Source organism: Limulus polyphemus, unplaced genomic scaffold, assembly GCF_000517525.1.
Source record: "Limulus polyphemus unplaced genomic scaffold, Limulus_polyphemus-2.1.2 Scaffold7744, whole genome shotgun sequence".
Classification (NCBI taxonomy): domain Eukaryota; kingdom Metazoa; phylum Arthropoda; class Merostomata; order Xiphosura; family Limulidae; genus Limulus; species Limulus polyphemus.
The window spans coordinates 20,864-35,813 of record NW_013673354.1 but is presented as its reverse complement, the minus strand read 5'-3'; the positions used below and the strand labels follow the sequence as shown (position 1 = coordinate 35,813).

The following is a 14,950-nucleotide window of genomic DNA, read 5'->3' as shown; positions in this document are numbered from 1 at the left end:
GAAAAAAATCAATTAACAAACGGAGACGTAACAATATAAATAGCATGAGACAAGCAGGAAACAGTAGACAGACAACAGCAGACAGATAATAGCAAAAGAGAATATAGTTTGTGTGAAGTTACCTACCATAGAAGTGATAGGCCTAAAGATTGACATAGGCCTAACATTTAATATGTTAGAGTGAAACTAACAGTAGAAAGAAGATAAGAAAAATAATTTTATTCTGTCAAAGTGTGGTTCTAAAGTAATTGAATCAGCCCGAGTGCACTTTGACAAAAGGAACAGAGGATCTTCAAAAGAAAAGAAGACCAAAAGTTTACGGTAATTTGTGCCACAATTTTAAGTGAATCACAGAGAATACTAGTGCGATAGAAATAGAGAGGATAGTTCGGCTTGTCAACTGAAATTCTAAAGTAATTGAATAGGCCTAAGTGGATATTTGACAATAAGACTTGTCAACTGAAATTCTAAAGTAATTGAATAGGCCTAAGTGGATATTTGACAATAAGGAGAGAACTGTATATAAATGGTATTTATGATATGCTCATAATATCTATAGTGTTGAAAAATTTATTGTACATACCTTAACTTGTTTTGAATACATATATTATTTTGAAAACAAGTGAAGTGCGTGCTGTTTATTCATCATTGAACTTATCGTTAACAAGTCACAGACTCCTACTGTAAAAGAATCCTAAGCTCAACAACAACATAGTGTATATGTATACTACTAAGAAATATAACTAAAAGCCTTTCTATTTGACAACTGGCAGAAAGGAAAGTTATATATATATATATACTATTTTTTTTATTTTAAATTCTGACATTAAAATAATGTGAGTGAATGTAAATAAGGTGTATAATAATATGTTAACTACATTATATCTTTTATACAATAAGTTTTTATTAACATGTTAATATTCAGTAGTTGTTAACATGTAATATGATTAGTCAGTTGCTGTTAATATGTAATATAAGTTGCTCTTAACATGTAAGTAGTACATTATTGTTAAGTAGCAGAAATGCTGCCCTAGAGGTGGCTGTTTGTGCTAGTAATTACTAATCATAGTATTCATACCTCATTGAAAAAAATTTAGAAAAAGTAACATTTTCTAAAAAAAGGATTTTTTTCTGGGAAGTACTGCACGGGAAAAAATGTTCGAATTGTGCTCTTTAGTCATATGCAACCCATTGCATGAAAATGATTCAACGTACAGAACTCAAAATTTTCATACATTTTACTGATATAAACTGTAATGTTTTTATATATTAAAAGTAGTACCGTTTATTGAAAAAATAATATTTTCTTTAAGAACTCCAGTTTCTCAGTATTACATATAAAAATTGCATCAATAAAAATACAATCAAACACTCACACGTTAAGTTGTTATTAATGTATAATGTAAGAAGTAAGTTATTTATGTGTAATGTATTATGTATATCTGATAAAATTACAATAGGTGATATGCAGCATAATGGTTGATTATTTCTCAACTAACACTTCTACATGAAAGAAACAAATAATGCTAACTTGGTTAGTTGTTGTTTTTAGTTTGTGGTGAAGAACTGAAGATGTAATTGAAAGCTTTGCAAGATGAATGTCTGACATGCTTAAAATCATCAGTTCTGTGTTTATTGTAACTGGAGTCAAGACTTTTTCTGGTTTGCATATAGCTTGTTGTTGCAGCTGAAAGTCAAGATGAGAAGAAGCTGGATGATAAACAGGAAACTGTAACTGAAGAATGGTTGCATGATCAAGCCAGAAGAGCCCAAGCAAGGCAGAAGATCTTCTGGGTTTTAGATCACCAAGAGGAAGATCCAAGTGTTGATTCAGCTTTCAATGAAACTCCTCAAGGCAAAACCACCATCAGTAGCAGTCAAATAGAAAGGTAACATTTTTTATGTTGAGGTACCTTTAATACTTCTTTATACACCGTATTTATCTTTTTACCTGCATCAGTCAGATCTCATCTTTAGATAATAAATGTATATCATAGAATAGCTATTCAAATTATACACTTAATGAGCAGTTCAGTGACACAAATGCCTCTTCTGGAAATGAAGGTAAAGCTGCAGGAACCATAATTGTAGGTGAATACAATTCAATACAATTTATATGCACTAAACTACAAGATAGCTTCCATAGTATTGTTACGACAGAAGAAGTCACGTGGTGCTGGTAACATGTCATGAGTTTCTAGAAGGATCATTACTGTTCTTGGCAACTCTAGTGTTTGCCAGATGCCCTCTATTTTTGAATATATAAAACTGGCAAGAAGTGACGGCATAGATAATTGCAGACAGGCAGAGATACAGACGGACAATTGAGTCAAGCGCGGTAGTGACCATAAATAAAGTGCGTGAATCATTGTGAATTATAGCGTGTATTTACGTTAAAGTGACTGTGGAAATTAAGTGTATTGCAAAGTTGTATTGAGAAAGAATAAACTAGTTTTATTTAAGAAAGGACTTGTGTCTCTAAGGTTTCATCGGAAAGAAATTATACAGGAAATTAACAAACGACCAGAGATGTAACAGTATTATGCTGGTTCACCAGCTGTTATTATGGTGGTTTATACATAATTGTAAAATTACTAGATTACAAGATAGCTTAAAAAATGTATAGTTGTTCATTAGCAGTTATTTTTGTGTTTTTAGATACTTATAAAATTAATAGATTACAAATTAGCTTCAACAGTATCATGCTGGTTCACCAGTAATTATTATTTTTGTTTATACACACCTGTAAAATTACTTGATTACAAGATAGCTTCAACAGTGTTATGTTGGTTCACTTGCAGTTTTTCCTTTATACACGCTTGTAAAACTTTTTCTTTACTTGAAAATGTATTTTAGATACTCACCTCCTTACACAGTTTAGCTGTCTCTCTTCACACATCTGCCACCTAATTTCACATTATTTTATGGGAATTGTGATACTGCATGATGATGTGATCATGCAAAAAACAATCCTCTACTAGTATGAGGATGATACACCTCCATGCACAATAATCCCCCTATGCATTTGCACTTGTGAAACTTCCTTTTTTTTTGACAAGGCGAGGAAAAAAAAGTGCACCAGAAGGATGGTTGGAATGTGTATGGAAGTATCTATCAGAAATACATTTGCAGGCAAGGAAAATGTTAACTTGCAAGACAATACCTCACCTCCTTACACAGATTAGCTAGAATCCCACATTGAAGTGGTGAATGGACTGGTATCTGAAGGAAGCCCATGGGCTGTGAAACCTGATGGCAGGGGCTCCATAGGGGCACACCCATGGGAGAATGCATCTGATCTTGTCTAGGTTATGCTGTTTGCCTGTAAAGGAAAGAAGAAGGAAGAGACAATGAAGCCATATATTACAGAGATGGGCAGAATGTGAACATGACCATCCAAGTACTTGCACACAAGTAGTTGGGTAACCAATATGTGTAATGTGGTTGGGGCTTGTTCAGACCATGTCTTGTGCGTCTGCCTCAACTTTACCATCAGATCCTAAGGGACAGACTCCAGCTATTGGAGGAGGGAAGATTAATCGTGTAATATGGATTTGTTTGCTCACCTCAACTCTACTGTCAAACTCCATCTGTGGGAGGAGGTCACATTTTTTATGTAATGTGTATTTGAATGCATGTCTCAAATCTACTCTCAGACTCTACAGGACGAAATCCAGCTGTTGGAGAAGGGCACATTAGTAATACATCATTACATCATGGTTTTGTATAGTGAGTATTCATGCTCAATTCTACTGTCAGAGTCTATGCCCAGTTGTGGCACTGTTGTTATGCAGTATGGAGCCATATAAGTGTGTTCACCTCAACTCTACTGAACAGACATTGGCTGCAGGAGAATAATATATTAGATATAGATATCTAATGGTATTTTAAGGTGAGTGCACATCTCAAATCTACTGAACGGATGCAGATGGGACAGACACTATCTGCAAGAGGGCACTGTATCGTGCAGTATCGATCCACGTGTAATGTGTGCTCACCTGAACTCTACTGAACAGACTCAGTGGCATGAGTGATGTATATGATTTATATGAGAGGTGATCTGCAGTACACTAACAGCATAACCACTGCCCTACTTTTTACTGTATTGGTACTCCTTTGTATTATCCCAGTGACTGAATCCATCTGATGAGGGTTCTCCATGGTCTACCACCCCAGTGGTTAGGAACTGGTAAGTGGCAAGGGTCTTCTGTGCACCACTTGATGAAGAGGAAAGAGCTTTTACAGGGGAGATCTGGAGAAAATGCTTGGATCCCCAAGTCTGGATAGGTCTAAAAGGCCTGGTGACAGTGCAATGGGTGACCACAAAACCCTATTTTTAAAAGCTAACAATTGTTAGCTAGAGAAATTGGCAGAACATTTCACTGGTGCTGGCGTTTTCCCTGATAGTCCATAGAAGAGACATGGTCTGGATCAAACAGTTCAGTGAATATATATATATATATGTACCATAAGGATACTTCAAGTGGTCTTTTGGAACACCACATCACACAGTAGGCACAGATAGAGCCATAACAGATGGTATGAAAGCATTCTGTTATCTTGGCTCTATGTAGATTTTGGGTAAGTATACCCTAGGAGGCAACACCAACCACCTGGTGGTTCCTATGAAAAGCAAAATGGGGTCTTTAAAAAAGTTGTGTCCCAGGGTATGGACAGACAAAGGCAGGGATCCCAAAAGGGAGAGTTCCATGGTAAGGTACGCCAAACAGTCCAACAGAACACAGTAGTTGATCCAAGTCTGAATTGTCCAATAGGCGAGAGAAAGAAGCAAGAGAAACAGAAGTGAAATACAGTTAACTTTCCTAGAGGAAGGAAAGATCAGTATGTGAAGAGGGTGTGAGAAGCATCTATAAAATAGAAATCTGAAAAATGGTAAACATAGGTGAGAAGAAGGAAGAAAGAGATCAGGAGAGAAAAATGGCACAAAAATCAGGAGAAATAGGGCATACAGGAGATTGTGGAAAACCTTTTGTGGTGAGCTCGTGCAATTTATGGAAATCGAGTCATGAATTTCACTTGTACAACAATACATGCGGTAACTCTAAGATTTCTTAACGTATCCTCTCAAAAACTGGTAAGACTTCATTAAAGATCATAAGTATCTTGTACACAAATAATGATAGTTTTATAATTAGGTGTTTTTACTAAAAATATGTTATTTTGCTGTTGTAGTTACTCACATTTAAACTGTTAACAGATTGAGTGCAAAGTGATTTTTCTTTTAAGTGTAAATAATTTTCTTCATTTCTTCATTTTATAGTTTCATATTTCATTTGCATAATCTCTAGAGATTTCTAAAAGGATATCAAAAGCTTTTTAAGATAAATGTTTATATGTTATTTTTCATTTTCTCTACCATATCACTAACTAGCTATTATCATCAATGTACGATACAACGAAATAATTAATAATAGGAAATAGAAAAATAATATATATACCTTTTAATTTTTTGTAGAATATTTTTAAAAGAGTTTTTTTTGTTCAATTTTCCCTTTCACATATAGTTAATTTTTAATGTTTTATTTTCCTTTCTTGTCTTTTACAACTTATTATTCATCTCGGCACAAGACAACGGTGCCCTTGAGGTATATTACAGTCTCTTTGGGAGACATGCACAATCCTTTGGCAAAATTTTCTTTCAGCGCATAATATCGTAAGCTTTGATAATGGACATGAAGTATGAGGTATATTTAGAAATATTTAAACTTTTTAATTATACATTTTAAAACATAACTAATACATAATTAACTAAAATATAATAATAAAACTTAAATACAATTTAAACTACATCTCTAACTATGACATATTTAGGTAAGAAACAATCATAATTGCTATAGTCGATCAAGTAGCGAACAATACTATAGGCAATGTCATGTAGTCTGTGACGAAGACTTGGCACCAATTTAAAAATAACCATTGTTAGTTTATACTGTAAAATGAGCTCTTTCTAATTGTTATATACATGTGTATGGAACATCTACATGGAAGGGATAGAGATCAAACAAATCTGTCAAAGCTGTCAAGGGTTGAAAAAATTTATTTGGTGTTTTAAATGTATTCATTCAGAGTACTTTGAAAGGAAACAGTCAAAATGTTATGTAAGCATCTTAGTGGTTAAATGTACCTCTACTCTATTACCTTTGTATTATTGAAGCTAGAGAGAGTCAAAGTTGAGATTTTTCATAGCTCGTTGGTCACGTGAAAATACATCTGCAGTTTTAAGTAGTTTTTAAATGTTTATTTTGTAATAAATGATTTAATACTTAGATAAAATATAACTGAATCATAACAAAGTATAGTATTAAATTCATTCACATACATTGCTTTAAAGATGTTTAATTAAATTTTGAATGTAACACAGTGACTTGTGCAGAAAAGCATTTACAGGGGCTCCTGTTACAAAAGGGTTAAGTTCTCAGTCTGGCAAGGGATTTGGATGAGGAGAACAGAGGAGAATGAAGGAGCAGAACAGAATGGAGTGAATAGGAAAAGAAACACTTCATGGTACTGAGAAAAGAAAAAGGCCACTTGACAATAAGTAAGTGCAGAAATCAGTAAGCCATTGACAAACAGACAGGTAAGAAAGGCAGAAAGTTGGATCACAATATGACTGTTAGGAGGAAAGTGGTGGCAAAAGGATCAGTGATGAAAGGCCTGCCACATAATGGAAAGTCCAACTTGGTGGGTGACAGATTGAGCAAATTCCATACGTGAGGATGGAGGGAATATATCCTTCTATGGAGAAAGGAAGTGTGAAGGTGAAGCAAGAGAGAGAAGGGAGAGAAAGGGGAATCCAAATGTCAAGCAGACAAAGGCTGAACTGGTCAAAGAGGTGCCTTCTACAGGACTCAAGAAGGAAATTAGTGTGTAAAGTGGAGGACTAGAGGGAGGAGATGAATAGGAGAGTAGGAATATAGAAAGAGGTAGGACCAAGCCTAGTTGAAAAAATAGACAGCCAGAGCTGAATGATGAGGAAGCATGGAGTTGAGAAAGGTGGCAAATGTGTCAGAGAGGGGTGTTTCCAACCAAGAGCAAACCCCATGAAAGATTGGGGGGGTGTAGAGATTAGCCCAATGGTAGAAGGCAAACTGGTTGAGAAAGACAGTCAGCTACCAAAATTTAAGCTCCCAGTAAATGATAGGCAAGAAGATTGACATGATGGGAATGAGTCCAAAAATGTGTCTAATGCCTGAAAGAAAAATGTCCTGGAATAGGAGCCTCATGGATGGTTGGTGTAAGAAAAGACCATGCAATAGACTGAGTGGAACATAACTAAATGAACCACCAGTAGGAGCACAAATGGAAATATGCCCAGTGTGGAATAAGAAGGTTGAGCACATTGATTTGGAAAGATTGCTTGTCCAACATTCAAATGTCAGAAGGTTTGTTTCACTCAGAGAGAGTAGCATCAAAGAAGTTTGAGAGACACTAAGGAAATGCTGGAATTAGTATGGACACAGTCCAGTCATTGTGAAAAGTCCTTGAGGATAGACTCAAAAAAGAATACAAAGGACCCAATAAAAGAAAACTCTGGGTCTGTAACATCCATTGTAGGAGATACATGAGGGTATGTCACAAAGGAAAGAAGGGTTCAAGGGAAGCCAGAGTTCCCAAAAGGGAAAGGACTTTTCATGCAGGAAGAGAATAAAAAATTTAAAACCTGGTGACAAGATATGCCTTAGTGAAGAAGAGAAGGCTAAACTTGGTCAAGACAAAAGAGTAAGAAAACACCCAAAAGAATCCAACATTGAGTGGGTCTGAAAAAGGACTTAAATATCAGGATAAGACCGCCCACTGAATTGCCACCATAAAAGAAGGGTGGTGGGAGAAGAAGAAACATCCAAGATTGGGCTAACAGAAGTAAATAGTCCAAGAAGTAGAATGTCAGTCTCAGTGTAAGAATATGGCAAGCGAAAGCCCTAATCATACCAATAGATACAAGAAGGGCTGACACTGAGTTGAAAACAAAGGGAGAATGGGCCAAGAAAGATGTGTAGAAAGATGTCCAACACATTGATCATGGCTGACTGCAGACTGGGTAAAAAAGACCATAGATGGGGTCAGAGAGAGAAGAAAAGGAAATGGGAAGAGAAGCAACGAGAAGAGGAGTGAGAAAAGAGACCAAGGTGGAAAAAAGAGAAATGACTGTTGACAGAAATTGAAATCAGTAATAGGAGAAGAGAAGGGTACCCAAGAATTGTACGTGTGTGATAATCACTGACAAAAAGAATGATTAATTAGATGTCTGGAAGAGGGAAGATGAGAAAAGGAGGAAGGCCTGGAGACTGATCTATATGAGGAACAGGAGTAAAATATGAATAATAAGAACACAAGAAAAGGGAAGGAGTGCAGTAAACAATGCAACCCAGTGAGTCCTGATAGTCTGATAACAAAGTAAGGAGGGATAGAGTATAAAAAGTGGAACAGGCTAAATAGAGAAGGGAAGGAATGTCTGCAGAGATGTATCTGAAGCCTGAAGAAGTGTCTCAAGTAAAAGGCATATTTAGGAGAGAGACTACAGGAAGGTAGAGGGGAAAAATGAAATATAAAGGAAGAGGTTCAATCCCCAAGCTGGCCAGACATAGAACAATGAAAAGGAATTGAGAAAAGGAAGAAAGTCTATGAATCAAAACAAATGGAGCCACAAATGTGAGGGGTGACGAGGCATTTGGGCATGAGAAAGGAACTATTAGGGAAAGGACAGCATAAATCCTAATAACAAGCAAGGAGGAAATCCAAAAATCTTGGGTCATTGAATGAGAAAATGAAAAATAATAAAGAACACAGGCAAAATATTAATAAAGGAACATACCTGATAATGAAATCCAAAGAGAGAGTGGACATTTAAGGTAGTTTCACAAATGGGAATGTACTACTTAAAAAAAATCAGGTTAAGGGCATAATCTGATAGGTTATTCTTGTCTGAGGAGAAAGAAAGTTAGCCAATAGGACAGGAGTAGGAAATCCAGGAAGCAAGTGGCAATCCACAACACATTGAAAAATGACTGCGACAACCCTAACAGCTAGTGAGCCTCCTAATGCCATAGTAGAAATAAAGTTTAAGTGTGAACTACATCACTTACTTAATACTAAGTATAAATCACCATAATTTGAGAATTCATAATAAAAAATCAAAGCTTTTGCAAAAAAATAAAATGAAAAACAAAGTCTTGTCAACAATACAAATCTCAAAAATTGAACACAGATGAGAAATTTAAACATGTGTTTAGTAGAATGCTGAGGATTACAAGAGGATTCAAAAGTGTTATACTGGTTCACCAGCAATTATTGTTATGGTTTTGGAAGAGAAAATATTTCAGCTATGACAGTGTTGTCTTATCCTGTAGACTATTTACTACTAATTGCTATGTGTTCAATAAAATATCAATACTGCATTTAACTATCATCTACATCATCTGTTTTTTTTCTCTTCAGATATCGAGAAGAAGAAGAATACATGGCTTTTGTCCGGGATGTTACTGAAGATATTCTGAAGAAAGGGGTGTATTCTAATAGGTAGTCATATTGTTTAACAATATTTGTTGTTTTTTTCTTGGTGAAGTTACTGAAGATATTCTAAAGAAATAATTTATTCTAATAGGTTATCACATAGTTTAAATTTATTTTTTTTACTGAAGTTAATGAAGATATTCTAAAGAAAAGGTTTATTTTAAGACGTAGTTACATTGTTTAACCTTATTTTTGTTGGTCAAGTTACTGAAGATATTTGTTTATTCTTTTTTTTGAAGTTACTGAAGATATTCTAAAAAATGGGATTTATTCTATTAGGTAGTGACATTGTTTAATCTTTTTTTCTTATTGAAGTTACTGAAGACATCCTTTAACCATTGGCAACAGATGCTTTGATTTGTTGCATGTTACATCACTCTCATCATATTTTGTTACAAAAATAAAAGTAGTGGGTGAAATTGTTTAAAAGTATATAGTTTCAGCAAAATAATATATTTAATTTTGTTTTTTTTCTACTTTTTCTAATAAATTTTTTTTATTTAATGTAGTTATTTGCACTCAGCCTCTGAATAGTTCACCTGCAAAGTGATTTTCATGTTAGGTATAAAAATACAAATTTTTACCTGACAATTTTCATATTTTACTTGCATAATCTTTAGAACCTCCTAAATGAATATCAAAAGTTTTTAAGGTGTTTATCTTTTATTTGCCAGTTTCTCTACAACATCACTACCTCTAGCTAATATCAGCAACATATAGTGAAATGAAATTTTTAAAATTAAGAAATAGGAATATGCACATGCTGTTAACTCTTCTTTGATTCCTTTAATAACATGTCTGTGATTGACATGCATAATTTTATGACTTTATCTATTCACTTATAATTTATTTTTAATGTTTGATTTTCCTCTCCTATTCTTTATCTTTAATTATTTATGTTGACACGCATCAACAAGTGCTCGCGGGTGATGTTACAGTAATTTCGGCTGTTAGATTTAACCCCTCCATCATAATATTTCTTGCACTCATAAGTGACTCAAAGCTGTTTTAGCAATTAAAAGTATAGAATAATTTAAAAAATAATTCAACTTTTCCAATATAAGTCTTAAAACACAAATAATACATAATTAACTAAAATATAATAGTAAAACCTAAATGCAATCTAGCTATCAACTAATACATATAAGGCAAGAGAAAATTGCCAAGTGCTACGGACACCTCTCTCAACAATGAACTTAGCCTCGTTTTCACAGTTTGGAAAGCAGATCTATACCATATGTTTTGTGTAAGGATAAACGACCTTGAAGGGCAAAATTTGCTATTTCCATTGGTTATAAGCATGCCATTTGACTTAAAACAGTAACTAAGTAACCCAGCTTCTACTTTGCAAGTGTATATACACGTGGTTTATTGCCAGCAAGAAAGGTTTTTATCTATAGTCATTTTTTGTATAACAAAGTCTAAAGTTCAGTTCCTATAGCCACTTGCACTTCAATGTAAACTTTTCAATTATTGTTTTAGCAGTTTCTTTTGAAATAAAGAAATACAAGCTTAAATAATATCATAACTTACTTGATAATGCAACTTTCATTAAAATACATTGATAGTAAAGTAGTTAAATGAAATTTTGAATATAACTCAGTAACACTTTGTGAAATGTGTAGAAAGGGATTTAAAAATGGTACCAGGTGGTGTAGGGTTAAAAAAGGATTTATTCTAACAGTTCATCATATTTTTATCCTCATTTTTTGTCACTGGAGTTACACAAGACATTTTCTATTAAGGGATTCATTTTAACAGACCCGTGATTTTATCTCTCTGCAGAACCTTGCTCTTGTTCCAGTTAATTTGTATTATCTGTATATTTCAGAGGCATCAAAAAAGCATGTCAGTTTCATATACAACAGAAAAGTAAAGACCTTGATAAGGTTTGTAAAATTTTGTTTACATTTGTAAAGCACTTTTACTAATGAGATTTTTTATTAGCCTGTTAGAAGCTAGTTGGTTTTTATAATTTGACTAACAACTAAATAATCATTTCTGTTACAGGATAAAATCAAATTGTTTCAAAAGTGAAGAGTGATAAAAGAAAAGCTTTCTTAATGATTTTAAATTATCAATTCTGATAAGATATTTTACCTACTCTTACAAAAAGCTTTCCCAACTTATACTGCCCTCTATCAGTGCTAATTTTTGTTCGCCACTAGCCTTGATCCTGCTACTTATCCTCACGTATGTTAATGTGAGATATCTGCAGCAACCCTCCAACAATAGGAATGCAACATTACCCCTATCGTAACTAGCACCTTCTCTAATCTTGCAACTGTTAATCATATCTTGATTGGCAGTCTTACAGTTCGGATGTGTTTTCACTCATGTTTTCAGACTGATTTTTTCGCTTAATTGTGAAAATTTATAGTTTCATTTTTCAGACACGTATTTTTTTCTCTCACCCATAAGTTTTACGAATACGTATACTTTTGAGAATTCTTTTTGGAGTTACACTTTGCTTATTTTTTTCTCCTGTCAACTCCACTCAATATTTGAGTATGGCACTTTTTTTTTGTCCCAAGTAATTTTTAGGGGGTATTCCCAAATCTTGGAGCCCAGGGTTAGGTCAGCCCTGTTGCTTAACTTCACTTAGCCATCCTTCTCTCCCACATACTCTTCTTCCCATTCCTTCCCCTGGTCAGTTCTGGCCTTCCGAGTGTTCACCATCAGTTTTTAGGGCACTATTTTTTTCGGGGGGGGAACAAGTGGTCTTGGTGACTTTTGGGGTGCAGGCCCAGTGGGGGCTGAGCTCATGTTCCCATGGTGGGACAACACTATGTATATGTACTACCAGTACTAGGGTTCAGGGTTCAATTCCACATGGTGAAAGTGGCAATTTACCCATTGTGGCATTGTTCTACAATGTACACACATTCTTATTCCATCAGACATGACACAACAACGTTTTCAACTACTTTGCCTAGGTTTGAAGATAATTTCTCATAAATCTTTGGGTTCTGGGGTGATCACATTTGATTTGGTCCTTTATTGAATTTCCCTTCTCCTTGGGTTTCAATTTCCTGCTAAGAGTTTTTAGAATGTGGTTTGGGATTTGCTTTGCAAGGATGCCATCATCTAGGGAGATCCCTATACTTGGAGGTCTTATTCCTGTCTGTTTGTTGTCCCCTCAAAGTTAAGGGACTAATGCTCTATCATCATTCAGTCGGCTCTGACCCAATTATTAGTCTTTCTACATTGAATTCACCATGGGGTCGTAATTAGCCCTTTGTTGGGTTTTCCCTCCTGGTTTGTAGAAGATGAGGATGTTGTATGAGATGCATTCCTCCTCATTAACTTCTCCCCTGCATTCTGACTTTCATCCTTGGGTTGTGTGTTTTCAGTCCAAACTCCTCTTTTTGATCTCTCCTTGGCTCCTTACAGTTTAGATGGTCTGGGTTTTTTTGCCCATTTGGTTCCTTTCCAAGGGCCATCAGTTCCACCATGGCAAGGGTGTCTGGCTTCCTTACAAAACAATCCTGTCTTTCTTCCTCATTTCTTCAAGGGGTAGAGGCTTGGGTTAATTGGCTGGTGAAGGTGGAAATGTTTTTTCTTCACTCCCACACAATACATCGCTCATCTTAGGGTGTTGTTTTATTTCTTCTTCAGTTTGGCCCTGTCTTCTCCCTTTTTGGTTTAGGGCTAGGGTGATTCTAGTTTGCTGCCTCTCATCCTCTACTTCTCTCATTTTGCATGAGGTTCTCTCTCATTTGGGGACATGGGCTTCTCGGAAAACCCTCATCTGTATTGATCACGTCTTGTTGTGTTGCCCTTCATGGGTTTGTTGGTCCAGTGGAGCTTCATTTGGGATCCCTTGGAGGCTCCTTTCATCTGTTCTTCTTGACTGACTTAGCTTGGTTGGTTGGCTGGATCAGGTCAACACCTCCAAGTCCATAATGTCTCCTTTTCTAGGTGCTCCCCTTTATGGTTGGGGTGATTTTCTGTGTGCTCAGGAGGTTTCAGGTTAGTGGTCACTTTCGGAGTCCTCACACCTTCCATCACTGTAGGCTCCTAGCAGTTCATTGGGTTCTGGTTCACTTCCCTACAGCCCTACAGGGACAGTTAGTGGGAGTGTTTTCCAACTACTCATCTCTAGTCTCATACATCTTCAGGCAAGTGGACACTTGGTTAAGTGTCCTCTAGTGTAAGCCATTGGATCTTCTGTGTTGGGCCTTAGTCTTCATATTATTGTTATGGCTTGTATTCCAGGTGCTCTGTATCTCATGGCAGATCATTTATCTCTGCCTGGTTGGGGATCTCCCCTGTGATGGGGCGTGCACTGATTCCTTCCATGGTTACTAAGTATTCCCATTCTTTGTTTCTTGGAATTATTAACAATCTCATGATCATTATCCAATTACTATTATGATACAATTTGTCAGTAGAGTCGTCGGGCTTATTTTTTCTTTCTCCAGATTGATTTTGTCTCTTCCAAGCATTTCCCTTTGTATTTGTAACCTCGTCCTGTCCCTGGCTGCTCATTACCTTCATCCATTGGAGAACTTCTTTGGTGTCAATATGTGGACCATTCCTCATACTTTTACTGCTTATTATCTTCACAGACTGGCCATTTCTTGTTCCAAGGGATTTCATCTTTCTCCAGTTGCCATTTTGTGCTGCTCTGTTTCTATTTGAGTGGTAAGCACTCCATTCTTTTTCTTTGCAGGGGCCTTTCTTACATGTTTGAATTCCACTTTGTGACAAAAGGTGCCTAACTAGGTGTACTTAATCGTAAATCTGCACTGTAAGACCTGTGATAATATACCATGCAAGATGACTGTGATGTTGAGGCTCTTCCTTCCACAAACATGATGTAAAATTCCATATACCACCAAGTGTTGGTTGATCAACTCCATCAACGTGTTCTCTATGCTCTCAAAATTCAGTGTCATAACACTTAACCAAGTTATATTATGTCGTAGGAATACCTTGTGTGCAGTCTTTTGCTTCATAAGTATGTTGTCCCACACCATACACTTATACACTAGCATAAATAAAGCAGACAGGGATAGCTCCCCATCTTTGATGATCCATGACATTTGATGTTCATCTTACTGCAAACCTGATGTATAATTCCAGATGCCACCAGGTGTTGGATGATTCACTTCATCATTGTGATCACTCTGCTTTTCAAAATAGGGTATAGCAATGCTGCAGTCCTCCAACCTCTCCAACACATTTTCCCCCTGCTTCTTCTAGTGGAGTATGGGAGTTCTTGCCACTTACAAGTTCCTAGCTGCTGGGGTGGTGGACCTTGGAGGTCAGCCCTTCTGAGGTGCACAACACCACTCAGTTGAGAGTAGGGTTGTGGCATTCTGCTGGTGTAGATGGAGTGGCACCCTTTCTACCATGTACTTGATGTTCATTTCCAAATGCTGCCAGGTGTTGAATGTAGCACTCCATCATATAT

General features: G+C 36.0%; 1 protein-coding gene across 1 annotated transcript in view; it reads left to right on the top strand.

Annotated features, from left to right (window-relative positions):
- The first annotated feature begins 1,669 nt into the window (after positions 1-1,669).
- The window catches only part of LOC106474835 (spermatogenesis-associated protein 7-like), a 16,885-nt gene continuing 3,604 nt past the window's right edge, over positions 1,670-14,950 (top strand). Inside the window, exons 1-3 of the mRNA XM_022403134.1 lie at positions 1,670-1,889; positions 9,457-9,537; positions 11,363-11,420. Coding sequence (XP_022258842.1) covers positions 9,479-9,537; positions 11,363-11,420 — 117 coding nt within the window. The 5' untranslated portion in view covers positions 1,670-1,889; positions 9,457-9,478. The remainder of the gene's footprint in view (positions 1,890-9,456; positions 9,538-11,362; positions 11,421-14,950) is intronic.